The sequence below is a fragment of the Peromyscus maniculatus genome, chromosome 20, assembly GCF_049852395.1.
Source record: "Peromyscus maniculatus bairdii isolate BWxNUB_F1_BW_parent chromosome 20, HU_Pman_BW_mat_3.1, whole genome shotgun sequence".
Lineage (NCBI taxonomy): Eukaryota > Metazoa > Chordata > Mammalia > Rodentia > Cricetidae > Peromyscus > Peromyscus maniculatus.
The window spans coordinates 45,960,988-45,988,771 of NC_134871.1; the positions used below are offsets into that span (position 1 = coordinate 45,960,988).

Consider the following 27,784-nt stretch of genomic DNA (forward strand, 5'->3'; position numbering starts at 1 on the left):
GACCGAGGATAGCAGGGCCGCGCCAGAACCTTGGACAGCGCCAGCCTAAGGAAGCCCAAAGCGCCTCTTGCGCGCACGCGCACTCAGTCACCGGCAGGTGACAGGGGACATCTGGGTCGACCTGGAGCCGTGGGACCGGGGGGTAACCTGCGAGTACTACAAAGCCCAGTATTTGCCTTAACCCTCCCCACCCAGTCTCAGCCGGAGGCTCAGGGCGGCGGGGCAGTGGGCAGCAGCGGGGCCAGATCCATAGTGAGGGCGATGCGGCTACCTTGCCAGTGCACGTGAGAGGGGACCGCGGGGGAGCCAGACCCATACTCGAAGCAGGCACTGAGCTCGAAGGCCAGGGCCGAGCGCACTAGGCCCACGCCGCCCGCGCGCGCCGGGGCCGGGTGGTACAGGCGCCCGTTGGCCGCCAGGGGTAGCAAGCGAGCCGGCTCGAAGGGTACGGCCAGGGCCTCGCCGCCGCCGCAGAAGGAGAGGCGAGGGGCCGCGCTGTCGGGGGCCAGCAGGTGCGTGAAGACCACCGGGCGGTCTTCACAGCGCAGGAAGTTACGCTCTCGGCCGCAGAGAGAGAGGAAGGGGAAGGATGCCTCGTAGCGCCCGCTCTGGTTAGGTCTCAGACGGGAGAAGAAAGTGACCAGGAACTGCAGGTCTGCGGGAACAAAAGGCGCGACTGTGCACGCTCGGTGGGCACGCTTCCCAGGCGGGCTGCTCTTCCTGGGCACGCCAGCAGTGGCACGGGGCTGCCGGCCCCCCCACCCCCCGAGGGTGGGAGCTGCCTGCGGAGAGGGGGAGCTGGAGGCTTTGAAGGGCGGAGGGAGAGCGGCATGAGGGAGCAGTGCCGCCAGCGGTACCTTTGAAGCAGGTGACAAAGTTCTTCATTTTGGAGTCATCCAGGAAAAGCTGCAGACAGAAGGGACAGTGGACAGTCAGTCCCGGAAAGCAAGCCCTGAGCCCAGTGCTGTGTCGCTGTTCTTGCTTTCCTGTATACCGTGTTCAAGGGGCATGTGGAAGGGCCCTGCAGACTTAGCTCACGCCTACTTACAGGTTTCCAGCGCTGCACCCCCTTTTCCCCCCCTTTTAAAGCCCGCCTGACCGCCGCTGCCCTCCAGCGACCGCGAGCGTTCAGCTCAGGGATTGGTGCTAGGAAGCCGGCGTGGGGCGGGGCTGCGATGCCGTGCAAGCGGCGGCCTCTGGGCTTTCGGCTCCAGCCTGGGCTTTGAAAGTCGGGTTCACCACCACGCGCAGCACCTATTCCTTCCTAGGTTTCGGCCCTAGAACTCTTCCCCGCCCCAGGCCGACTCTCCAGCTCCCTCGGGACCCCTCCCTCTGTCGGGCGCCAGGCACACCTGGCCCTGGTGATCCACGTAGTAGAAATACTCGCGGGTTCTGGGCTCCGGGCTTTGGCCCTGTGTGTAGGAGACACGTTCGTCCCCACTGCAGGCCCGAGCTCCCCGCGACCTCGCCAAGGCTACAGCCAAGTTGCGCAGTGACCTGCAAGGAGGCCACATCCTTCCACACCGGAAACAGGTCACACAGACGATCCAGCGCCTGGTGCTTTGGGTTCCGGCGGCAGCACGTGTTCGGCGGGGCGGGGCGCGGAGCCCCGCCCCCGGGGAGGAGCCACACTGTGTGGACCACGCCCCCACCCCCCCTTCCCCGCGTCGAAGTAACCAGGCACAGGCAGTTGAGTGTGCATTTGAACTTTATTCACACCGAGCGCTGTCACCTCTGTCCACACGTCGGAGGGAGCGCCTGCGGCAGGGACGCCGGAGAGGTCCAGGATCCGCCCCAGGGGGCTACGGGCCTCGCCAAGGCGGGACTTTTGTTTTTAATAAATAAAAACAACTCTAAAAATATATATATATATATAAACGGGAGAAATTAAGTTTGACAACTGTTGGAACTCAGATTCCAGGATGGAAAAGGCGGACGAGTCCAGGTCCCATCCGCAGGCCGCCCGCCCGGGTGTGGAGTTTGGTCAGAGGCCGTGAGGTCAAAGGGTGGTGGTAACTTGCTCAGCGAGAGGACGGCAATGGCAGTTCAAGAGATAAATAGCATCTGGTTAAAACTATGTCCTTAGCAAACTTAATTCTGACATCTGTCGTTCTATTTATATCTTTATACACAAGTAGGCTGGGTGCGGGTTAGATTCTGGACTCACACCAAAAACAAAAACCCAAAACAAAAACAAAAAACCTCTCACCCTCCCCCACCCGCCCCAAGAACGCCTGCCTAGCCCTGGCCCCACCCCAGAGGGCTTTGGTGTGGGGCCTCCCCTTGCACAAAGACCTATTAGGCATTAGGTCGACGGGACTGCGTCCGAGTGGTGGCCAGCACAGCTCTCTAGAGCGCCTCTAAGCCTCCTTCAGGCCCGGGCCAGAGGCCTCTAGACTAGGGTAGGAGGGGTCAGGGCTAGAGTGCCTGGGTGGCAGACTGCCCTGGAGAGGGGACGAGGTCGTGTTGCCCTGAGCAACGCGGCATGTGCTTCGGCCGACCAGGAGGGCAGTGTCGCTCGGCTCCGGCAAACAGAAGGCACTTCTCGGGGCTGGCCTGCGGCCGGCGGGGCGAGCCGGTGCCCGCAGGAACTGGCCGCGAGATATGGCGCGGCTGCTTTGCCCAGGAGGGTCTGGGGCGGGGCAGGGCGGGCGTCTGGCGGGGCTTGGCATGCTGCCTCGCGCTGGGGCCTTCCCTCCCACCTCCCCGGGTGTCACCCTAGCTGGTGTCCGTAGCCCGCGTGCTATAGAACGCCTTCCATGAAGCTGGTATCTAGATGCTGAATGAGCACTCGCAGAAAGGACATCTCCTTTCGCGTGTTCTCAAAGATGACGCGTGGGTCATCCGACTGGCAGCGCAGGCAGTTGGGTGCCATCACCATGGCCAAGTTGCTGACGTCCATTTTGGTGATGGCTACGTTGGCTGGCTGCACGAACACCTAAGTGGGGGGAGCGGAGAAGGGAGAGGAGGAGAGCAGAGTGGAGGGTGGGCGTGGATATTAAGGGGTTAGCAGGGAAGGCAGGTTGGGTAGGGTGAAAGGTGGGCACTGGCGTGGCATTGGGGGCAGAGCATGCATACCTGGAGGAAGCGAATGAGGTAGCACAGCACCATACGGTTGATGCGCGGTAGCGAGTGCACCACGGCCACTGCAGCCTCCGGGCTCTCGTAGTGCGCAATGCATTGTTCGTAGAATTCGTGAGGAATCAAGGGCTCCTCCAGCTCCCGATACCACAGCTTCAGCAGCGATGCTGAGGATAGGAGTGGCTTAGATGGTTATGGTCTGAGGGCCCCTAAGCCAAGCATCCACCAGAGGCCACATCCAGAGATGCAGGGGGAGTGTAGTGTGTGCCAGGGTATAGAGCAGGCTGGAAAGGGGCCCCTTGGCCAAAGCTGTTGAGACGGAGCCCAGATCCCAGAGACACTAGCTGCTGGAGGACCTGGGATCAATCTTGGTGGTTTAGGTGTATGTAGGTCCACAATGACTACAAATAGACTTTGTCAGAAGGGCTGTGCAGCTGCTGAAGTAGCTGGATGAAAATGCCCCAAGAGCTGGGGGCCGGGCTGCTCTGGAGGGGCAGAGCCCGGGGTGCGTCAACAACACTGGCATGTCCAGTGGGGGGATGTCTGAAAGCGATGGGGAGACATCACTTCACTAAGAGAATGCTTCTGGAGGTAGGTTCCAGGGTGGAAGAGGATGGTGAGATGCAGCCACAGAAGGACAGAGGGACAAGGCCATAGGGTGATCCAGAGGTGGATGACTAGACAGGGATCCTGGCCTGAATGGTGATCTACTTTCTGGGATATGCATGCAGACCAACACCCACCCAGCTGTTAAGTATGTTTGGGGCTCACCAGGGACGTGGGGGTCCTCCAGGCCTGTGGGCACCTTCCACTGGTCCACCTGCAACTTCAGGGCATTCACCTCATCAATGTCACCAGGGACCCTAGAGCATAGGGCAAGTGTCAGACCAGAGGAGATCATCTTGCCCCAGTGCTCAAGTCTGGAGGGGCAGAAAGCTTTAAGGTCCCACCAACCTGACTAATTCTCTCATGGAGGGTGGGATGAGTCAGGACTTGGTTGCTCTTTTGGGGGCATCCTGCCCCGTGCACTTGGGTCAGTGGTGTGGGATTCTCCTGGGGCCTTCTCCCTTCAGGGACTCTGCTGGTTTCTCTGTGCAGCTGTCTCCCTCTGTCGGCCACTAAAGCCCAAACCTAGGCCCTTGGCTTCCCTACTTATCCTTTGGGGGCTTGAACATCCCTGGTCCTGACAGGCAAGTCATTACAGTGGCTGATACTGCAAAGGCAAGTGCCACCCCAGGGGACGGTCTGTCACATCCTGTCCACACAGGGTGAAGAACTGGGGATGATGAGCTGCCTGGCCAGCTTCAATGCCATCTTTGAGGCTCTTATCAAAGGTGATGTCCTTGCTGGTATCCGGGTCACTCTGGACCCCTATTGGCTGTCTCTCGTTGGCCATGTTGCTATTTTGGGCAGTGACACAGGCACCTTGCCCCCTATGGATGGGACATCGTCTTGTCTCTTGGGGTGCATGGCCTCTAGGCTTTATGGTCCCTGATAGTCGAGATCTATAGTGAACCCACCACTGTGCTCTTTCCCCACCCAGTCTGGGATTGGCAAGGCACCTGAAGATGCCCTCTGTCTGGTCACCGTTGAGCGCCAGCACCTCCTCGGAGAGGCGCGTCTGGACCCAGGGCAGCTGCCTGTCAGGGTAGCGCTCTTTCTGCATGCTCATGACCTCCTGCAGTGCACTGCCGAACATGGACGGGCTGAACACTGCGTTCTTGGCATGCCGTATTTCCTCCACGTTGGGTTTCTTCAAGCCCTGTGAAAACAGCCCAGCCATCAGGTCCTGCTGTAGTCCAGCCTCCTCCTTTCATCTCTTCTCCCTAACTCTGGGCCTTGGCCCAACAAGAACCAGGGACAACCCAGACCCTAATCCAAGTCACTAAGGTGGGGTGTCTCCCATCAGGCCATCTGCAATACCCCCAACCATGGCTATGTAGAAGGTGGAGGTGAGGATCCCCACCACAGGCTTGCATGTGGCAGTGCCTGACTGCTGCATTTCACCATGCCAGGAGTTCTTAGGGAGCAGTGCAGCCAGGATGCTAACCCAGGCTCTGGGAGGCTGAGTATGGCCAGATGGATGGAGTACCTTACTCAGGGCGGCTACCTGACGCCCTGTCTAGGATGTGTACCCGTTTGCACTGCTCCTCAGCTGGAGGCCCAGGCATGGGTCCGGGGCCCTCGAAGGGAAAGAGACTGTGGCAAGTGCAGGTGTAAGCCTTCCTAGCCAGCCACTACCACGGGCTTGGGCACTCTGCCAGCCAGTGCTCTCCTGAGTCTCACTCTCCCTCCATCAGGCTTCTGTGTGGTCTGCAGGGGAGCCATGTGCCCCAGCCTGCTTCTCCCAGAAGCATCTGTACCTTCTTGGCCCCAGTCAGCGCCGCCTTCTGCAGTTTGTGGTAACAGTACTTCGCATAGGTGCTTATTGCCACCCCTGGAAGAGAGAGGGTGGCAGTCAGCCAGTGTGGACATGTGGGGTACAGGGGATGAGAACAGCAACTGTAGGGGTTCGGGGACGTGGCCAGCCTCTCGCCCACCCCTGAGCTACACAGTAGCCCATACTCTCTCACAGGCAGTCCGTCAGAGCAGAGACCCAAGAGGAGAGGCAAGAGGCACTTCCTCCACCTCTAGGAGCTAGGGTAGGGTAGGAGAAATCCCTCTGCCAGCCTTCCTACAGCCACCTAGGGAAAACAGGTTGGGAACCAAGCTGCTTCCCTAAAGGAGTCATAGGTAAAAAAGAGCACACCCTGGGTCTAAGGCCTTCAAACCCTACTTCCTTTCCTCCTTAGGTGACCCTAGCAAGACCTTTGGGCATCCCTGGACCCAGGGGAAGAGGCTTCTGGATGTAGCATTTGGTGCTTTTGGCCAGCAGCCCTGGCTTCCTCAGGGAGGGAGTGAAGTTGGAGGCAGAGTGTCAGGGAGAGAGTGGCCAAGGCTTGGCTCTTAGAGAAAGACAGCTTGTAGAAGACGCCAGTGTTGTGTGCCAGCACGCGATCTAACAGGAGGGTAAGATGATGGCGGCCCGAAGCCTGGCCTCCTCTCTAAAGGTAGGAAGCGTTCTGGGTCTCGTGCCCTGCAGGAGCTGGTGCCACTGGAGTGTTGGGAGGTGATAGACTAGAACGGAAGATGATGTCATGTGTCATCCACCTGGTCCCAGCAAATAAGGAGGGAGGCAGGCGACAGACAAGGAGTCATGGACAGACCAGCCACCAGCTGCGTGCTTCCGGAAGGTCCTGCCTCTACAATCCCCAGCTTACTACCTGCTGGGGCCCATGAAGCCTGTGATTGGGAGTACCTTTGCCTTTGAAAGGAGACAGTTTCGTAGGGACATCTGGGGTCCTTAGATCCCCCAACTTATAGAGGGATATAAACATATACTTATTATATATGATATATATATATATATATATATATATATAAAAGTATATTTATCCCATAAGTATATATTTTGGCCCATGAGAACCCTTTATCACAAAAGTTTTATTCACATCTGTAAAGTGGTTCTTTTCTAACCAAAAGAATTATAAATTTCTCAGACATGTAAGTTTTGGACAATCTGCCCCAGGTCAAGTGATCCACAACCTTGGCAGATCACCTTGGTTTTTGCCTCAGCTACCTGGATAGTGTATCCTGCCCTTCATGACTGCTGTGAGGCTGCCCTGTTTCAAAGGATGGAGAGTGCTGAAGAGCTTCCCCTGCCCTGACCGCTCAGCAGATGAGGTCTGAGAGCAGCGGAAGGGAAGGGTCGTAAGCTTACCCACCCCTGTCTGCCCACAGTGCCGCCCTGAGGAAGAACGCAAAGGCCCTCATCTGATACTTGCTCAGGACAGAAGAACCTCTACTCAGATCACCTCTCAGCTGGTAGTGGGTGTGAAGAAAGCTCTCTGGGCTTGCCTCTCTGTAGGCTAGCCTGAGATACCGCCTGTCTCACGGAAGCCTGGGAGCCAGTGGAAAGCTGACAGTTGCTGGCATTCTGGCGCTAGCAGGCAGACCAGGACTGTGGCTGTGCACGTGTGGCTGGAGTCGAGGAAGCTGTCCATGATTTCTGCTCTGTGTCAGCCAGTGTCACTGCATCATCTCATAGAACTTGTAAGAGGAGGTCTGCTCTGGGCCCCCAGTCTAGCCTTGTTGAGCCCTGGCAAGAACCCACCAGGCTGCAGGTCAACAGTTTTATGTGTGAGAACGGCTTACCACAGACTTAGGAGCAGCACTCCAGAGATTTACCATTGTAGCGGGAGTCTGGGTAGGCTAAAGCCTCAAACACTGCTGGGTGTGCCCAGGGCTTGTGTGTCTGCTGTTGCTACCCGGCATGGTCCAGGGAGAGTGCGCTCTGGTTCTCTACCTGACACAGTCTGAGCTTCAGGGCTCTGCCCAGTTCCGCTCCAAGTTCCACAAGAACTTGACCCCACCTTGTTGCCCACAGCTCACAAATGGTTGCCATCCATGCAGCTCCCATGCCCCTGGTGGTTAGGCAAGCAGGCTCTCATAACTTCCCACTACTATCCCCATGAGCAGTCTGAGCACAGGCTGCTAGGGCTATGGAGGCCCCAAGCAAGGACAAATTCCCAGCCCTACAGATGCCATCCTGGCCTAGGCTGCAAGGGTCATCATGCTCTCTCTGCAGCTTCCGGCTGGCCCCGTTTGTCCTAACAGACCTCACCTACAGAAAGCTCCTGGCCTTGTCCCTGGGCTCCAGTGGGTGGCATACAGTAGGCAAGAGCTTCATGAAGAGAGAAGGGCAAAGGACAGGAGACAAGGGTTCCAGACACTGCGCCCCGGGCCTGGCGTTGGCAGCTCTACACAGAGGTGGTGCAGGACGGCCAGAGCTGCCTTGAAGCCTCGTGAAGAATGGCAGTGCGGAACTGAGAGCTCTAGACAGGGAGGCACAGCCTGCCCTGGAGTTCAGCTGAGCAGAGTGGTCCTGAGACAGGGCTCACGGGAAGAGCAAGGATGCTGGTGGAAGACAGCAGGCAGAGAAACTGTGGACTTGAGAAGGCTTTGCTGGGGCCACCATGGGAGAGGGAAGATTCTCTGACCATACTAGGGTGGGCTTCCCTGTCCCCAAGAGGTACTAGGCTAGAGGACAGGACTAGGGAGGCACTTGCCACAAGACAACCAGCTCCTCCACCTGTGGGCCTCACCCCAGTGACAGGCCCACTCACTCACCTGGGGGTGATTCCAGGCCTTCACAGGTTAGTCCACCAAGAAGCAAGTTGTGGATTGTCGTGGGTACTGCCAGAAGAGGTGCGGGGGGCACGCACCGTTTCTCTAGGGTCATTTTGGCACCCTAGACCTCCGGCTTTTGCTTGCTTGGGAGGCCCCAAGCCTGAGGTTAGTGTCCCTCCCCCAGCCCAGAAGCGGTTAGAGAAGGCCAGGCGGCCATGGCTGGAGAGCGGAGCGGTGCAGAGCAGCGCCCAGGCTGCAGAGGCCCTACCATCTGGCTCTTCAACATAAGGCTTGGCTTTCTTTCTCAGTTTGGACTTCTTCTTACTGTTCCTTTCCAGAAGCTCTTTTATGTGCTGTGTCACTGGGGAGCAAACAGAACCGTGAGGACCACAGGACACAAGCCAGAAACCACTGCCCATGTGGTTCCTACACTCGGTGGCAAGAAGGCCCCTGGGCCTGCAGGGGTCTGTCCCATCAAGCCGATGGCCCCGTGTCTCTGGGGCCAGGAGGCTGGGGCATCTCTGGAGTTGGATGAGCAGAGGGCGGAGGGACGCACTGATCGGGGAGATGAGGCGCTGATAAAGCCTGGGTTCCTGAGCTTGCGTCTGCTCCACAGACCCACCTACTACAAAGTCAACAGAAATGGGTGAACGGCGGTGACAGGATTGCCACTGGGCTCAGGTCATGCCTGTCAGCTTTCTGCGCTGGGAAATTACCTTATCCCCTTCTCCCTTCATGTACTCTTTGGAATATAGTCATGAGGGAGGAATGTGTTAAGGATATTTATTTCATACTTTTGTTTACGCTTTACCACTGGGAAGTGTTCATCAGGCTCATGTTCCTCAAGAGCTCCCTTTCTCTCCCTCCCCAGGCCTCCATTGTCAATACTGGTGACTGAACACAGAGGTTCAGTGCAGGCACTGGACACTGAGGGACAGGTCTAGCCCTCTTTTACTTTTTTTAATTTTTATTTTTTCAAGACAGGGTTTCTCTGTGTAACAGCCCTGGTTGTCCTGGAACTCACTCTGTAGACCAGGCTGGCCTTGAACTCGCAGAGATCCACCTGCCTCTGCTGGGATTAAAGGGGTTGCCACCACCCCCCGGCCTCTCTGGGCCTCTTTTACCTTCTTGTATGCTTGTTTTGTTTTTTGAGACAGGTTTTTTCCCCCTTTTGGCTTTTAAGAGTTTATTTATTTTTATTTTATGTGCATTGGTGTTTTGTCTGCATGTATGTCTGTGTGAGGGTGTCAGATCCCCTGGAACTGGAGCTACAAACAGTTGTGAGCTGCCAAGAGGGTGCTGGGAATTGAACCCCAGTCCCCTAGAAGAACAGCCAATGCTCTTAACAGCTGAGCCATCTCTCCAGTCCCTTGGTTTTGGTTTTTCAAGACAGGGTTTCTTTGTGTAACTCTGGCTGTCCTGGAACTCTCTCTGTAGACCAGGCTGGCCTTGAACTCAGAAATCCCCCTGCCTCTGCCTCCTGAGTGCTAGGATTAAAGGTGTGTGCTACCACCACCTGGCCTCTTTACTTTTTTGAGACAAGATCTTATTTAAATTGGTACAGTTGGCCTTGAACTCTTGATTTTGCCTTAGCATCCTGAGTAACTTGATCTAAGACTACACTACCAAGCATGGCTGTACATATTTCCTTTTTATTAACTTTGGGTGCTAGGGACAGAACCCACAGCCTTGTGAATACCAGGCAAGTGTTTTGCACTGAGCTATAACTTCAGCCCTTGAATTTTTTTTTTTTTTTTTTTCCGAGACAGGGTTTCTCTGTGTAGCTTTGCGCCTTTCCTGGAACTCACTTGGTAGCCCAGGCTGGCCTCGAACTCACAGAGATCCACCTGCTTCTGCCTCCCGAGTGCTGGGATTAAAGGTGTGTGCCACCACCGCCCGGCCAATTTTTTTTTTTCTGACCACAAAAGTAATAATTTGTTGGAGCCTCTGGTTACAGAGTTTTAGAATCCAGGTGAAATAGCAAAGCCATGGTGGCAGGAACAGAACACAAACGTAAATAAGCCCAACCCACAGACATACTTCCTCCAGCAAGGCCATACCTCTTAAGCTCCCCCAAACAATACTATCTACTGAGCACCAAGTATTCTCATTCAAATCACAGGTATTTCCATTTTCTAGTATTTTAAATTCTGAAATACTAAACTTCAGAATCCTAAAGTTTTCATATGAGAGCTCATCGTGGTTTGAATGCGAACATGCCCTTGAATATTTGAGGTCTTGAATTTTTGAGCCCTTGCTGTATAGCTCTGGGCTGACCTCAAACTCAAGATCCTCCAGCCTCAAGCCGTCTCTGTGCTGAGATTTACAGACTTGTGCCGGCACCCCAGCCACCTTCCATATCCTCCACACTAGGATGAAAGCAACCATTTCTCAAAAGGACTATTCTTTTCTTCCTTTTTCTTTTAAAGTACCAGTTATTTTTCTTTTCCTTTTTTTTTCTTAAATTTACTTTTTTAATGTATGAGTGCTGTCTGTACAGTTGCAGGTCAGAAGAGAGACCCAGATCCCATTATAGATGGCTGTGAGCCACCAGGTGGTTGCTGTGAATTGAACTCAGGACCTCTAGATCAGCCAGCCAGTGCTCTTAACCTCTGAGCCATCTCTCCAGCCCCAGAACTATGGTTTCTTAGAATGAAAAATTATAGTTAGAAACCAGAAAAATGGGTGTAATGTTTGCTTGTTGCCATTACTTTATCCTTGCTTCTAAGGGTCTCTCAGCCGACAGAGCAGCAAATACATGTCCCTATGTGCACATACGTCTCTCTAAACCCTTCTGCAGTTATTGAGCTGTGTCTTTTCAGAGTACATATGAGTTCATACTAATGATTACACTTTAACCCATAACCACATACATCAGTCTACACGGCTTCTGCTCTCTGTCTGCAGCCTGTATAACTGGCTGTATTCCCCACTCTCTTAGGGGCAAGATGCTGAGGACTGAGCTCAGAGACTCACATGCTCTACCACCGAGCTACACTTAAGCTCCTTATTCTCTTAACAATATCTCATTGGACATCTAATTTTGATAGTTCAATTTTCCAATGGACAGTGTTTTTGGTATTATGTAAAAGTTACTGCCTAATCCAGGAAGACAAAGACTTTCTCCTATGTTGGAAGTTTTATAGTTTGGAGTTTTATGCTTTGGTTCATGACTTTTTTTTTTTTTTTTTTTTTTAATTTCTTGAGACAGGGTGTCTCTATGTAGTCTTAGCTATCCTGGAAATCCCTCTGTAGACCAGGCTGGCCTAGAGATCCATTTCCCTCTGCCCCTGAGTGCTAGGATTAAATGAGTGTGCCACATGCCTGTCTGGTTTATGACCCATTTTGAGCTAATTTTTTGTATAATGCAAAATGAAGGTTGGGATTAATTTCTTCCATGTTTGAAAGTCCAGTTCTTCTCAGCACTATTCAAGAAAGACCTCCCTTTCTTCAATGACTAGCTCTTCCACCTCTGAGGAAAATTGACCTGCTTTTGAGTGGGACGGTTTCTGGGACCTCTGTGATGTTCATAGATTACCATCTACCTCACATAGACCAGACCTGTAACAAGCTAGTGGTGGGAGGCCCTCCAACACGCTCCTCTTCTTCTTCTTCTTCTTCTTCTTCTTCTTCTTCTTCTTCTTCTTCTTCTTCTTCTTCTTCTTCTTCTTCTTCCTCTTCCTCTTCCTCTTCTTCTTCCTCTTCCTCCTCCTCCTCCTCTTCTTCTTCACTAATTAGTTTCAGAGGTTTAGTTATTATCAGTGTGACAGGGAGCACAGAAATGCTTTCCTTTGGAGAGTTGTCTTAGGGGCTGGAGAAATGGCTCAGAGGTTAGGAGCACTGGCTGCTCTTCCAGAGGTCCTGAGTTTAATTCCCAGCACCCACATGGTGGCTCACAACCACCTATAATGAGATCTGGTGTTCACTTCTGGCACGAAGGTGTGCATGCAGGCAGAACACATAATGAATAAAGAAATCTTAAAAAAAAAAAAAGTTGCCTTGGTCATGATGTCTCTTCACAGCAGAATAAGGTCTAATTTCAAGGACTTTTTAAAAAAAAGGTGTGTGTGTGTGTGTGTGTGTGTGTGTGTGTGTGTGTGTGTGTTGTATGTTCATGTAGGTGCGCGTATCCACAAAGGCCAGAGGCCAGAAGCATCAGGTCCCCTAGAACTGGAGTTATAGTTGGTTAGGAGCCACCAAATGTGGATGTAAGGAATTGAACTTGGGAACTCTGCAAGAACACTATACACTTTTAACCACTGAGCCACCTTTCCAGACCCTGCTCATGTCTTGTTTTTGGGATTGTGTCTTGCCATGTAGCTTTTAACTATGTTAGAGTTATTATGTTGACTTTAAATTTATGATTGTCCTGCCTCAGTCTTCCAAGAGCTGAAATTACAGTCGTGCACCACCACAGACATCTTTTCACCATCTTTAGCTAGACACTGGAAATTCATTCATTCATTCTTTATCCGCCCCCCCCCCCCCAGCTGAGGACTGAACCCAGAGCCTTACGCTTGCTAGGCAAGCACTCTACCACTGAGCTAAATCCCCAATCCCATCTTTCTTAAAACTATGGAGTAACAAGGGCTGGAAAGATGGCTCAGAGTTTAGAAGAGCTGGCTGCTCTTTCAGAGGGCCCAGGTTTAATTCCCAGTACCCATATGGCAGCTCACAACTGTCTGTAACTCCAGTTCTAGGAGATCCAGCATAGATCACACAGACATACACATAGGCAAAATACCAATGCACATAAAATAAAAATAAACAAATTACTTAAAAACATATGGAGTAGCAGCCTGGCAGTGGTGGTGCATACCTTTAATCCCAGCACTCGGGAGGCACAGGCAGGCAAATCTTTGAGTTCAAGGCCAGCTTGGTCTACATAGTGAGTTCCAGGATGGTAGGGCTACACAGAGAAACCCTGTCTCAAACACACAAACAAACAAGAAAACAATTCAATTCTGTCTCTGCCTCCTGAGTGCTGGCATTAAAAGTGCCTGGCTAGGACCCATGTTCTTGAACAATGCTGTTTAGGCCTGTTGAAAAAGGGCTGACCAGCTTGTATGTAGAGGCCTCTTCTGGGCTCCAGGCCAAGCAAAGCTCTACATAGGCTAACTTGAGGCAACCCAGGGATGGAGATGAGGGTTTTGACGGTGAGAGCAGCCCAGGCCCCACAGCCTAGATGCAAGCCGCCTGTTGGTTGCTTATCATTTAAGAGTCCAGAGGTAAGGCTTTATGAGCCTTAAATGGGGTGCTGTCAAGCCACAGACCCCAGGCTAAATCCATTTCCTTCTTTTGTGTAAGCCGGGACAGTACGGGTCTAACACACTGGGAAAGAGGCGTCTGTGTGAAGGGCAGCATCCCAGAAAGTCCTACAGAAATGGCCCAGTTACATTCTTCCTGGCCAGCTGACCCAGGGATTCCTAGGCCTCTGACCATCTCCCAATCTTCATTTGCTCACTCTCTCACTCAAGTTCCCTCTTTGGTGTGTGTGGGCCTCATACTGCACTAGGAAGTGAAGACACATCTTCATAGCCTAGAGCTCAAACTGACAGGCCCTTGGAAGAGGACAAGGAAGCGACCAATGAGGTCAACAAAACACAGCTCCCAGGAGTCCCCCTACTTCTAGAAAGGCTTAAGAGGACCAAAGACTGGGGTTCTTGAGTTCCCCACTAAAGCCTATGGTAGTCCCAAGCTGCTTGGAACCTGATTTTAGTCCTCCGTGTAAGTATGGGAACATAGACCACATGCCAAGCTACACATCTGCCAGGACCTATTCCAAAAAGAGCGTGCCTGGGGCAGAAATCACATGGATTCTGAAATGTCACTCACAACTGGCTGAGGTACTGCACCGTACCAATGCTTTGCACACCTTCTCCAGGAGGCTGCTCAAGCCATGAGGTTTCTGCCCTGTCCTCCTGTGTACACATTAACCCCACAGCATTATGAAAACGGCTTTCCCCATACCTGCTGGGGACAAGGCCTAGAGGCCCTGAACAGTAAGTACCTCAGTTTCTAGTCCAAGATGGACTCTTTTCCTCCCAGGGAGCAATGTAGAGCACTGTGTGATCTAGCTTGCAAGCATGTGTGTGTTTGAGCCTGTGGGTGTACATCTAGACATCAGTTCTGTGGCTATATTACACCGGTACTTAACAACTGCTGAGGTGGAAGACGACCACACAGCTACCTATGTTCTGCCGTGTGGCCACTCCAGCTAGCCCAGGGCTCAGAGCAACTACCCAGCTGATACAACTATGGCATATCTCTGGGGACCTTGTACTTGGCCCCAGGCAGCCATGGGATCTGTGATAGTACCACCTTCTGCCCTCACAGGGCAACTCAGCTCATAATGGCCACTAGCTGGGAACTCCCAGACTTAAGTGATGGGCATGTGGGCTGGAGCTTGGTGGCACATCCTGGCCACTATGCTCTTCCTTGCTTAGGCCAGTGGCCCAGACCCTACACAGAAGATGGCCTGAGCCTCTCCAGGCATCTTCTCTAACAACAGGGTAACAAAACCGAGTGCAGTAAGGGTACAGGAGCTTGACAATGCCTGCCCCTAGCCATGGTAGGTTTGGAGCAGAGTGGATACACAAGGCTCTACGTCTTATCTCTGCCAGGCCTGCCTGGGCTCTTCTCAGAGTTCAGGTAGGATTCTCTGAGGATGCCCACAAAGCAGAGGATAAGGGGTCTGGGGTCTTCCAGGGGACTGTATATCTTCTTGGAACTGGCCGGTGTTACCCAGCATGGCTAGGAGCCCTCTCCATAGCCCTTAACCTCAACAGCAGCAAAGCTGGGGTGCTGAGGGTCCCACATGCTGGGCCTTACCTTTGGTGTCATTAACGGGGTCCATATGCCGGTAGATATAGCCCTCTAGGTAGGAGTGGAACTTGGGGGTAGGTGGGAAGAAGGCCAGGCAGATGGCCATGAGCTCCCAGCCACGGGCCAGGCTCTCCAGGCGGAAGTTCTCTGTGGTTTGCCGGCATAGCTGGATGTACAGCTCATCCCGTAGGCCCTGTGCGCTCCAGCCTTTGGTGGCAATCTCCAGGGCCACGTGCAGGGGGTCTGCCTTGGCCCGTCTGTCGCCCATGTACATTTGGATTAGCTTGAAGATTTCACAGGCCTCTTTCTTCACATGCCGGTCACTGGTCACGATCATGGGTTTCTTGATGGATTCGCTGCTCCAGGCCAGCATGTTGGCTATGGACACCTTTCGCCGGAAGAGACCCTGGGTGTGCTTGTTGAAGTGCTTGGAGGCCCAGTTTTCGATGTCCGTCTCGGAGGAGGGCTTCCGCAGGGTGAATGTGGGGAAGACACAGCTGGAGCTGGGCACTGCACTCCGGTTCTGCCGGCTGCTCTCAAACTGCGCGCAGGCACCGAGGTCCTCAGACTGGGAAGGACAAATGGACTGGGCCATCAGAGGGTGGGCTGGGCAGGCAAACAGGCCCAGCACGACTAGAGCCCTAAGAGGTGTGAGCCAGCCAGGTGAGTCTCAGCTTGCCCAGGAGACATGACCAAGAGGCTGAGGATAGAGTAACAGCCTTGGTCTTTGTTCTCAGGAAACCTGACTGTGGGTGAGGGTGGTACATGACATCTTAGATGGGGATGCCATCTCGACACCTTTAAGGACGGCTAGCATCCACCTCCTATAGGCAAAGCTACTAACTACCAGCCCCATTCCTACCTCTGCATGACCCTGTGACCCTAGTGCTGGAGGACCTGGCTCTTTTATCACTTGTCTGGGGCTTGACCCTGCAGGTCCCTCCCTCTGCCTATATAACCAGAGCCCATCCTCTTATTAAGGGAAGCATTGTCCCTGATTATTCTGTTTCCCACAGCCTAGAGCAGGTCTCAGAAGCCATATGGGGACCCAAGACAGCTGCTGCTCAGAAATTACTGAAGCCGTCCCCAGTGGGTAGAGATAAACCTGTCACACCATCTTGAGGAGGCCCCTGGGTTCTAACTCGACCCTCTGTAGGCTCTGGTGCTGCTGGGCAGGAGCAGAAGACCAGCATGGATAATGGAGTCAGTCTGAAGCAAGACCGAGAATATCAGTGCCAGGATTCCAGAGGGCAGAGCCGTGGAACTATGCCCTCAAGCCTTGTGTGGCATCCTACAGTGGTACCTCACTGACAGCCGGTCACGGGGCCTTAGACTCAGGCTCTAAAACCCCCAAAGGTCACACCCATGCCATGGGTTCTGCCCTGTGATGACCTGATGTCTGGTGGGCCCAGAGATCCCATCCACCCTACCCTGTGCCCTCACCTGTGAGGGGTGGAGGTAAGGCTCCGGCGAGGCCAGGTTGGTCTGCACAGAGATGCTTTTTTCCAGCAGGATCTGGGGGAAGCCCAGCTTCTCAAAGGTGCTCCGCTTCCAGTGTTTGCTGTCCTGTTGAGCCAGTGCCTCGTCCTCACTGAATGCTCGCACCACGGGCCCAGGCATGGGCAGGGGGACAGCGCCGTCACTCTCGTACCCGGAGCCATCTTGCTGGGAGTCCCAGCTGCCCCTCTGCTTCATGTGGAAATGGGCCTGCTGTGCTTCCCAGGCCAGCCGGGCCTGCGCCAGGAAGGGCTCGGGTGTGCCTCGCACTAGGTCTGCCTCAGCCTTTACTGGGGTAAGGCTGGACCTGCATGGAGAACGCTCTTCAGTCAGAGGCTGCTCTCCTAGCAGGTCGCCAGGACCATCAGTGGAAGAGGTGCTAGGGACCTGGCACAGAGAGGGCTTTCTGTTCTTCCTCTTACGAGTGCCTGGGGAGTAGCCTGTGGAAGACATGGTGTCCTGCTGACTGGACCAGGACATGGCATCCTCCTGGGCTTGGGGCAGTGGTGTGGGTGGTTGGCTTGGGCGAGACTCGGGCCCTTCCATGGTGCTATAGTCTCCAGACCTGACCCCCAGGCGCTGGTCTCTCAGCAGGCAGGGGCTAGGCTGCAGGGAGTAGGTGCCACCACCTGGGTTGGGTGCATACTTGTGCCTGGGCCCAGCTCTAAGCTTGGGGCTGGAGCCTGCCTGCTCCACATACACCAGCTGCCGTACATACTCCTTGCCTACAGGACTATATTCCAGGCTCAGAAAGCGCTCTGGGCACTTCTGCTTGGTGCGCATCAGCTGTTGGCAGGGTGACGTTGGGGTCTGTTTAGTAGTTTGCAGGAATGGGTGGGGCTTTCGGCCTGGTGACCTCTGTGGTGAGCCAGTCTGGTAGGGGCTGTTGGCTTCAAACTGCACATCCATGGGGGGTTCATCATAAATGGGGGCCTGGTACTCCACTGGAGGCTCCTCATAGAGTGGGGGCTCGTAGCCATAGCGTGGGGAGGAGGGCTGTGAGTCACTGGAGGGCTTTCGGGGTTGTATCAGCAGTGGTGAACAGTTTCCAGAGGGCTCAGCCCTCCTTAGAAAAGGTGACGGCCGCCTCTCCGGAAAGAAGACAGTGCCATCAGTGTCGGGGACAAAGGTCTGCAGGCTAGGGGAGGGCTGGCTGCCAGAGGGTCTGCGGTGGTGCCCCCCCAGCTGGCTGTCTGAGGGATAGCCATTGCCTTGGGGAGTGAGGAAGCTGGGTTCACGGTCAGCAACCTTGATGAGCATGCGTTCCTTGTTACCAGAGTTCCATCGCAGTGAGGAGGTCCTGCGTGGAGAGCGACACCCAGTTATTGGCAGAGTTAAGTCCAGCCCCACCATCCAGCCTGAGTTTCCCAGCATCTTCCTCCTTTCGGAATGATCTTGTGCTCTGTTTAGAGGTCTTCCACCTCAGAGCTGTTTCTTGCTCAGTCTAATACCAGGCAGACAGCGGCTTCTGGAGCTGCCAGTCAATGGCTCAGGTATCAGAAGAGCCCAGCTCCGTACCATACGAGCACCACAGGGCCCGGTTTCGATAGAAGGCTCCTGTGATTCTCCCTTGCTTTGGTCCCCCAATCACCACTTTTACTTTGACAGAAACATACTTGTTTTTCCCTCATCTCTTTACGAATACCTAGGTCAAGGGCACTCACAAAAGTCATAATGCTTCAATTCTGGTCCCTTACCAGCAAGGTCACAGTGGGTATCTGGCATCTTCTGCTTACTGATGAAGTAGGTGTCACTGCCCCTAGGGACATCAGACACAACGCTCACCTATGTCCTGTCCCACAGGCCTGAGGTCAGGAAGGGCCCTGCACCTCATGGCTATGCTTGAAGTAGCAAGAAGCTGGACCTAGAACAGTGTTCCATGAAAGAGGTTCCTGTTCTCCCCCCAGACCGCGGAGTGTGACCCTCTGACCAGGAGTTCTGCACCTTTTGATTGTCACTGGATAATCTTGCATGGCTTTTTGAAAACTAGCTATTGTGATTTCAAATATCACATTTACTTTGTTTCTCTTCTTCTGGAACTCGAGTTACAATGTACTATGCACCACACAGTTTTCACAAGATCTAATCTCTCACCTCTCCATCCTTCAGAGTTCCTTCTCCTCTGTCTTCTATTTATCAGTGCTTTACTCAACAATGCTGTCTGCTTGTTTAGAAAGGCTGGGTGGCTATGTCTGTTGGAATTTGAGATCCTCTGCCTCAAGTGCTGAGATTAGCGGTGTATGCTACTACACTCATCTCAATCTATTTTTTTTTTATGTGTATGGGTGTTTTGTCTGCATACTTAGCTGTACAATATGCACATGCAGTGCCTGTTGGGGCCAAAAGAGGGCAGCAAATCCCTAGTACTGGAGTTAAAGACCCTTGTTAGCCACCATATAGGCACTGAGAATTGAACCCAGATCCTTAGGAATAGCAGCAGTCTCAAGATTAACCTGCTTAAAAACCATTTTGGAGCTGGAGAAATGGTTCAGTGGTTAAGAGCAGTGTCTGCACTGCCAAAGGACCTGGGTTCAATTCCTATCACCCATATGGCAGCTCACAACTAACTGTAACTCCAGTTTCAGGGGATTCACTGCTTTCTTCTGGTCTCTGCAGGCACTAACCATATATATGGTACAGATACTTGCATGCAGGCAAAACACTAATATAGAAAAGCAAAAAAAAAACTATTTTTGTCCATTCAGGGTACTATAACAAAGTGCTGAAGGCTGGGTGGATTAAAAACATATTTAGGCTGGGTGTGGGAGTGCACATAATATCCATCCATTCACCAGCCAAATCCCAGCACTTGGAAGCAAGCCTGTTCTACACAGTGAGGTTCTGTCTTGAAATATAAAGGAAAATGCATGGAGATGTGACCAATGAAAAGTGCTTGCTTACATGCGTATAGTTCTAGGGGTGACTCCCAGCAACCCTCCCCCAACAAATGCAGCAAACGAAATCTGTGACACCAGACATGCATCTCTACACCTGAAACTTTTTTTAAATTTTTATTTCATGTGCACGGGTGTTTTGCCTGCATGTATATCTGTACACATGTGCATTCATGCCCGAGGAGGCAGAAGAGGGAATTAGAACTGAAGGTCCTCTGGAAAAAGAGCAAGTGTTCTCAACCACTGAGTTACCTCTTCAGCCCCTGATGGTTTTTTTAGACTGGCTTAAATCTTAGTAATTCACCATCATCATCATTTGATACCCAGGATAAGTTGACTTCTTGCTGAAGTGTGCTATATGAACACCCTGACGACAGTCAAGGGTGGGTGAGGAAACTTACACAGTGAGGTGACCCTGTCGCTTTCTGTTCTGACACAATCTTCTCCCCTCCTTCCTCCTCACCTTCCTTTTTTTGAGACAAGATCTCACGTAGCCCAGGCTGGCCCCAAACTTGTTATGTAGCTGAAGTAACACGGAACTCTTGATCATCCTGCTTCCACCTCCTAGGTGCTGAGATTACTGGCCTGTGCCACTGTACCCAACTTATTATTACAATTTAAGAAGTGGTTAAGGACCTTGAAAGCAGGATAGTCCCACATATAATATCCATCCACTCACCTGCCAGATACACATGACCCTGATCTCCTTCAAATTGTTTAAGTGTTCATCACTCTCAGATGACAAAATGTCTGAAGAGTGACAATAAGTGGGCCCCTTTCTCCCACAGTCACTTCTTCAACCACCTCATCAACAGCTCTTCATTTCTTGAGCGACTTTCCTTTTCCAAAGAGTTAATGCAGCTCAGTCACAAACAATTTCTGAGAAAGGTGGCTTACATTTCTAGGTCTGTTCAGTTTATTACAGGTGAACTGACACGTGCCAATGAAGAACTCAGCGCTGTCACACAAATCAGGCCTGGGTGAGACTGCCCTGCTTTGGCCCACACCTGTCCATGCACATTTCCTCAGGATGCTCAGTCACCTGCTGTATCAGCTGCAGGAGGTGCTGCCCCCCCCCCTCAGTGAAGTGGTGTGAACGTGGTGTTTGCCTCCCCTTTCCCTCTCCCCGTTTCAGGAAAGAAAAGGAGAATCACACATAGTGTTCATTAAAGTGATTTTCTGGTAACTCTAAAATGTATACATGATGATCTGTTTATATTTATTATTTTAAGTATTGTATTTGTTTTTGAGTGTTTTGCCTGCATGTACGTATACATGTGCATCATGTGTGGGCAGTCCCTGTGGAGGTCAGACAAGGTTGTCAGATTCCCCTATAACTGGAGTTCTGAGCTGCCATATGGGTTCGGATTCTCTGCAAGAGCAGCAAGTACTCTGAAGTGCTAAGACATCTCTCCAGCCTCTTTTGTTTTATTCTAAATATTTTTTCTATTTTATTTTTGAGATTTTCATCTGAGTACTGTATTTACATGATTTCACTCCTCACTCTCCCCTTACCAACCTGCGCTCCTAGATTCATCCCCTGTTTTTCAATTATTGTTACACACACATATACACACACCCTGCTAAGTCCATTTAGTGTTGTTCATATGTACATGTCTTTAGGGCTGACCATTTGGGATTGGAGAACCTATCAGGGAGCTTGCTTAGAAGACTAATTCTCCCTTTCCCAGCAGCAATCAATTGCCTGTAGTTCTTTGTGCTGGTTGTTTTTTTGGTTGTTGTTGTTGTTTGTTTGTTTGTTTGTCATTTTGTCACAAACTAGGTTCATATGGGAAGAGGGAACATCAATTGAGAAAATGTCTCCATTAGACTGGCTGGTAGGCAAGTCTGTGAAGACATTTCTTGATTAATGACTGATGTCATATGGAACCATAGGCAGGTTCCTTCTCTGCAGACCTCAGTGCTTCTCCTGCTTCTCACCTGTAATTAGAGTTTCTCTACCCCAAAGGCTGAACTCCCTGTGTTCCCATCTTTTCAATGCCCATCCTTGAATGGCCGCCCATGTTGTAAATGGGCATTGGCTTGCAAGATGCCATTCCGTCACACTGCCCCCACATTCTGCTACCTTTCCTTTCCTTTCCAGAACTGCTGTTCCTCTCTCCCTGTGTTCCCCTCTCTGCGACTTCTCGTCATAAGAAACCCAAAGCTGGGGCCAAGATGAGGATCAGAAAGACAAGAACCACAGACTGAGGTGCTAAGCAGTAGGACAATGGCACACATTGGGCACTTCTAACTGCAAATGCTATTCTTGGGCCAGGAGCAAGTTAGCAAGCTTTCTGCACCCAGGAAGCAGAAAACACTGTATTCACTTTCTCTTGAACTGTGGGCAGCTTCACTGCCTGGGGGTTGGTCAGCTCTGACTCCTTCATAATTTGTTTCACAAGTGCCTGGATTTCTTGCCATTGCAGGTCGTGCTGATCTGTGCTGTGCAGGACAGCTTGTGAGACGAAGTACTGGGCTCCCTCAGGCACAAGGTAGGGATTCTAAGGCCAGAGTGCAGTCCGCCGGCTCCTGTCTTCTGCAGCAACCCTTGCTGCAGGTCATCAGGTTTGGTGCCAGCCGGGTCACTGGCTCTACTCTCTCATGCCCAGCCATGTGGGGTGATACCTTGGCCTGGAGGAAGCCTTTCTCGGGGGCACTCGCTATTCAAGAATCATTTGGAACTTCTAGAACTGAGTGACTCTGCCCATACCTGTGTGTTGTACAGGCTCTAAGGACAGCAAATTCCCCTTCTCTGGAGCCAAGATGATCAGATGAGGATGCATTCTCAGCAGAGAGGATCAAGTGCATCTCTGGGTGAGGTCTGACCCTTTTTCTAGCCTTCTCAAGAGGTATTCAGTCACCCAAGTCACAGAGATCCCACTAAAGCAAACCTCTGGCTCTAGGGCTCTTGCAAAAGCACCAATATCCTCTTGTGATCCTACCTCTTCTCCAGATGTCACTGGTGTTTGTGCCAAGGTCTCAGTGACGGGGCAACAATAACAGAATGGGTGTTGAGTGTGGCTTTTCCTTGTTGGCATTCATGGTTATTCCGTCATGGTCTTGGAGTAGAGTAACAATGGCTTGGTAGTCAAAGCAATGGAATAAGTAGAACAATACAGTGATAGGCTGATATATGGGAATGGTACCCTTTTCTTGGGGGGGATAGGGTCTCATGTCCATAATAGGACTATTAAGAATCCCTAGTAGGAGGAAAGGGGAGGGTCATAGGACTCTGTCCTGGAATCCCAACCATCCCTCCCATTGCTCTTTTCTGTTTGCCCTCCTACTGCAAGGGATCTTAGGAAATGTGAGAATATATAGGATGTGTGTGGGGCTCAATGACGCAGCTTCCATGAAGTCATCATTCATGACGTGGTAGACTTTGCAGTGATGCACATGTTCTGGGTATCTTATACTCCTGTAAGTAAGCCCATAAACTCACATATTCACTCAGTTAGATTTGGGTGGACTCCTTCCCGAGGTCGGACAGACAGAAAAGCAATACAACAGGGGGAAGGTCGGGCTGCCTTATGTGAAGCAGCCTCCAGCCCGAACCTGAGATCAAACCATCTCCCTGCTGAGGGACAGCACACTTGCCAGGCTGAATCAGACATCAGTAGCCTGGGCTGGTCATTGGAATGCAGCAGAGCCCAGAGAGTCTCCTGGTTTAGAAATGTAGCTGTTGGCTCTGTGCTGTCCAGGTCTACCTGGGAGACCATATGGGGTTCTAAAAGGAATTTCCAATGATATCACTGTAAGCAGGGAAAAGGAAGTGACTGCCAAAGATGATGAAAAATGCAACACAGATAGTAGCTAACAGGGCTGGAGACCTGGGGGCAAACAGCTGGAGGACTTTGAGGAGGGCCTTTAGGCCTTTAAAGTGAGGCTGGTCATGTCAGCTGGGGTGGCTGATGTGTTTTTTAGGGCTGAGAGTAGTTGAACTGCTATCGTGGGGACTGATGGGTGGAAGGACCCCTGAGTGGCTTGCTTCTCCCATCTGCCACCCATACCTAAGGGATCCAGAAAGGCCTAGAGAGCCTCTTCCATCTCCTGGGACTTGTGGCTGTAAGGGGCCCTGCTTCCCTGAAAATGCTACAGGTATTTATTTGCAGATGGTGATGGGCACGTTACTAATGAGGCAGCCCCCTGATTTTGAGGGGTAATAGCTCCCTGGGGGTGGCAGGATTGTGGCAGTGCTTGCCAACCAAAGGCTCGATGGGCACATCTGCCATAAAGAGTGCAGCTCTCTGGCCCACTGCCGTGTTTGAAGGGTCGTGGAGAGTCTCAAGCCTTGTGGCCAGAGCTGAGATTTGATCTGTCCCCATGTAGGTAAGTATCTACCAGACCGTACTGCTGATGGGGTAATGAAGCCCAGGGAAACCTGGGACACACCTGTAGTTACATGGCCACATGAAGGACCAGGGCAGACTGATTCTCTTCCACATCTGTCTCTACTTAGGAAACGAATCAATGGGCTAAACTCTCAAGGCCTGTCAAGTTGTTCAACTTCTTCCCCAGGACCCACGCTGTTCCTGGTGCTCTGTGATAAGGACCCTGACCACCCTCAGGGATAATACGCTGCTTTATGCCCTAGAAGTGTCCCACAGGAAAACAGTCACCAACAAAGAAGGCTATAGGGGTCTGCTACATTTCTGTCTGAGGACTTGGGGCCGAGAAGCCAGAAGCTGCTTCCTCCCTATGACTACCTTGGGTCTCCTGACTGGGCCTGGCAAGTGTTCTCAAGGACGTGACCAGTATTGCACAGGGGTGGAACACACATTAAGGATCCCTCACATGCTGTGGGATGTTCTGTATGTTAAATGTGCTGCTCTGATTGGTTAATAAATAAAACACTAATTGGCCAATAGCTAGGCAGGAAGTACAGGCGGGACAAAGAGAGAGGAGAATTCTGGGAATTGGAAGGCTGAGGCAGAGAGACGCCATGAAAAGTGAGATGTAAGGTACCGGTAAGCCATGAGCCACGTGGCAACTTATAGACTAATAGATATGGGTTAATTTAAGATATAAGAACTAGATAACAAGAAGCCTGCCACGGCCATACAGTTGTAAGCAATATAAGTCTCTGTGTGTTTACTTGGTTGGGTCTAAGTGGCTGTGGGACTGGCGGGTGAGAGAGATTTGTCCTGGTGGCGTGGGCCAGGCAGGACTGAAAAATCTCCAGCTACACTCACACCTCATCCTTCTGCCACAGGCTGAGGAGAGCACCAAGGTTCTTCCAAAATGGAATTCCCAGTGAAGTTAGGGCAATTCTGAGTGTCCTCTGCCCACACCCATGGTGCCGGTGGTCTTTACAGCCTCTCCTGGTGCTCCTATTACATCTTGCTCAATCAGACTCTGCTCCAGCTATTTCATCACCAGCCCACCCAGGAACACTCGGCGGATCAGCGGACAGGTGTGTCCACCATCAGGCAGGTCTACCTGTAGTGCAGCAGCTGGCCGTCAGCACTGTAGTCCCGGTAAACTTCATAGTCCTTCTCCAGGAGCACACCCGGCGGCGGGGAACAACTAAACACAGCAGAACGAAACAGAGCTGAGTGTAAGTGCAGGACTTCAAGCACACAGAGCTGCCCCCCCCTCCCCACTCCCGAGACGAGCTGAGTGGCACTTCATGCATTCCTTCCCTTCTTCTCTTAGTTACAGACAGGGTCTCACGCTGCAGCCTAGCACTCACGGAGATCCATCTGCTTCTGCCTTCTGAGTGCTGGGATTACAAGTCTGCATCACATGCTCCTATGTTCCTTTCTATGGTCTAAGCAAGAATTTCCTTCTGTCCTATATCCATCTCTTCTGAGTAAGAACGGCCACAGCATCCTGCCTAGAGGCCACTGAACAGGCAGGCCAGGGCACCAGCCCTGTCCTAGAATGGGACTAATCCCAGAGATAGGATTAGTGAGAGTTTCAACCAGGAATGACAGACAACCAGGGGAGACATGCTACAGAGACTTTGCAGGGTACTATGATTGTCTGACAGCAGACATGAAGACACTGGAGAGAGATCTGAGGCCACACCTAAACAGGTGATTATCCCTGTCAGCTATCCAAAGGCAGGTGATCAAACTAATACCCACTTGTGATTAAGATGAGGCTTTAGTAGTCTAGAAGAAGGAACTTATTTATTCTGATCAAGATTATCTATACTAGGGCTGGAGAGATGGCTCAGTGGTTAAGAGCACTCACTGACTGCTCTTCCGGAGGTCCTGAGTTCAATTCCCAGCAACCACATGGTGGCTCACAACCACCCGTAATGAGATCTGGTGCCCTCTTCTGGCCTGCAAGGACACATGCATGCAGAACACTGTATACATAATAAATAAATAAATCTTAAAAAAAAAAAAAAGATTATCTATACTAAACTCCAGGCTTTCATAACCCTCAGGCTGAAAGCAGACCCACGAGAGTCAACATGGTAACGTGGATTCTTGCCACCAGTATGTAATACGGTTTTGGAAGGCTAGCCAGCGCAGTAAGTAGAGGGGGGATTAGCTGAGTTGGTGTTTGGACGAAAGATAAAATTCATCAAGTGTCAGTCTTTATTATTTTTTGAGACACGGCCTCCCCATGTAGCCCTGACTTGTTTGGAACTTGCTATGTGGCCCAGGCTGACCTCAAACTCACTGAGCTCCCTTTGCCTTTGCCTCCCCAGTGCTGGAATGAAGTGTGTGCACTACCACACCCAGTTCAGGTGTCAGACACAGAGTATAGAGACCTCACGGGCACACTTCATAAAGATGGACACAGAGTATAGAGACCTCATGGGCACACTTCATAAAGATGGACACAGAGTATAGAGACCTCACGGGCACACTACATAAAGATGGACACAGAGTATAGAGACCTCACGGGCACACTACATAAAGATGGACACAGAGTATAGAGACCTCACGGGCACACTTCATAAAGATGGACACAGAGTATAGAGACCTCACGGGCACACTTCATAAAGATGGACACAGAGTATAGAGACCTCACGGGCACACTTCATAAAGATGGACACAGAGCTCCCTGTCTCAAGAATGCAGCACAGGGAGCTCACAGATGCTGAAACTCACCAATACACATGCTATGTTTTGTTCACACCAACTCACACAGCACATGCTATGTTTTGTTCACACCAACTCACACAGAAATTTGGTTCCAACCTAAGGAAAGGCAAAGTCTTGAAGAGGGATGAGGTAATGTGACCCCTGCCATGAGGGCGCTGCTGAGTGTCTGTCGGGGTAGAGTGCTCTTAAGAGACCTGTGAGAGCAAGGCCTTGCAGGCTAGGGCAGCTCCTTTGTCTCTCATGCCTTCACTTTACCATGAACCAAAATAAGCCAGTCTCCTCTATGAATCACCCTGCTAAAAATACCTTACTATGGGAGTGGAAAATGGCCTGAGGCAACATACAAGAATTTAGTCAACAGCAATAGAAAATTAGGAAGACAGCAAATATTCTAGAAAGAAGTCCTATGTCTAAAAGCCAAGAAAGCACACTGTTTACAGTGAGAATGCAATGGCTAAATGTCATACAAAGCATGCTCTCCGCCTCTGCCTCCTCCGCCTACCCTTCGGATGTGTGCCATTACATCTGGCAGAATGCTGTACAATATTTCAAAAACTGCAAGAATATGTACCTGAAAATCATATTCAGTAAGAGATGACACTAGGGTGTTTTATTTTTGCTTCTGGATGGTCATGTATTTCAAAAGACTGAATGAATGAGTGGCAATTATTAACAAAAGCTAGCAGTCAATATCTTCAAATATAGAATTATGATATATAGTAGAAAGCTAGAAAATAATAAATGAAATATGTAAACATAACTCTAGGATACCTATGTCCATATCTGTTTCAGGCAGGGTATCCATCCTGTTATGTCTGGCTGGTCACTAAATGTCACAAGACCTTTTAGAGCATGGGACTCCGTCATCAGGCACCCTGCAGGTCCCCCGTGCTCACTGCTGTGTCACAGCAGCAGGGCACACGGGCACAGCACACTGTGTGCTTCCTCCTCCTTAGGCTCATGCCCCTCTTCTCCCAGGAAACACATGGAAAAGCCATTCCACCTGCCCGCTACTCTAGTCAGTACTCCAGGACTCCATGTTTCTGAAGGCTGCTTCTAACATTGGCTCATACATTAAGGGCACTCGGGACCTTCAGGGCTGATGCTCCTTCTACATCCCTCCTCCAGCCACCAGGGCCTAGGTAGGAGGAGTCAATATCGACCTGGCCTCTACCCTTTTGCCAAAGGTTGGAACACATCTCATATCCTCATTAATCACCGATGCCAGGTTAGCCCTGAGTTGGGGTAGGA

General features: G+C 51.6%; 2 protein-coding genes across 15 annotated transcripts in view; both read right to left on the reverse strand.

Annotated features, from left to right (window-relative positions):
- Positions 1-73: 73 nt before the first annotated feature.
- On the reverse strand, positions 74-1,514 carry C20H8orf82 (chromosome 20 C8orf82 homolog). The gene is made up of 3 exons (XM_006989374.4): positions 1,353-1,514; positions 858-906; positions 74-655 (listed from the first exon to the last, which is right to left on the reverse strand). Exons 1-3 carry the CDS (start codon positions 1,512-1,514, stop codon positions 210-212), a joined length of 657 nt encoding a protein of 218 aa, XP_006989436.1. The 3' UTR covers positions 74-209.
- A 176-nt stretch (positions 1,515-1,690) lies between these two features.
- Arhgap39 (Rho GTPase activating protein 39) overlaps positions 1,691-27,784 on the reverse strand; it is a 104,986-nt gene continuing 78,892 nt past the window's right edge. For 5 of the 14 annotated variants that reach the window (XM_076556186.1, XM_076556188.1, XM_076556185.1 and 2 more), the window contains 9 exons: positions 24,909-24,995; positions 16,519-17,872; positions 15,082-15,643; positions 8,519-8,611; positions 5,445-5,518; positions 4,644-4,843; positions 3,853-3,944; positions 3,079-3,248; positions 1,691-2,938 (listed from right to left, as the gene is read on the reverse strand). In XM_076556186.1, the coding sequence (XP_076412301.1) occupies positions 2,744-2,938; positions 3,079-3,248; positions 3,853-3,944; positions 4,644-4,843; positions 5,445-5,518; positions 8,519-8,611; positions 15,082-15,643; positions 16,519-17,872; positions 24,909-24,995 (2,827 nt within the window). In that variant the 3' untranslated portion in view covers positions 1,691-2,743. Of the gene's footprint in view, positions 2,939-3,078; positions 3,249-3,852; positions 3,945-4,643; positions 4,844-5,444; positions 5,519-8,250; positions 8,612-15,081; positions 15,644-16,518; positions 17,873-24,908; positions 24,996-27,784 lie in introns of all 14 variants that reach the window. The other 9 variants (XR_013046462.1, XR_013046463.1, XR_013046464.1 and 6 more) reach the window with 4 other exon arrangements.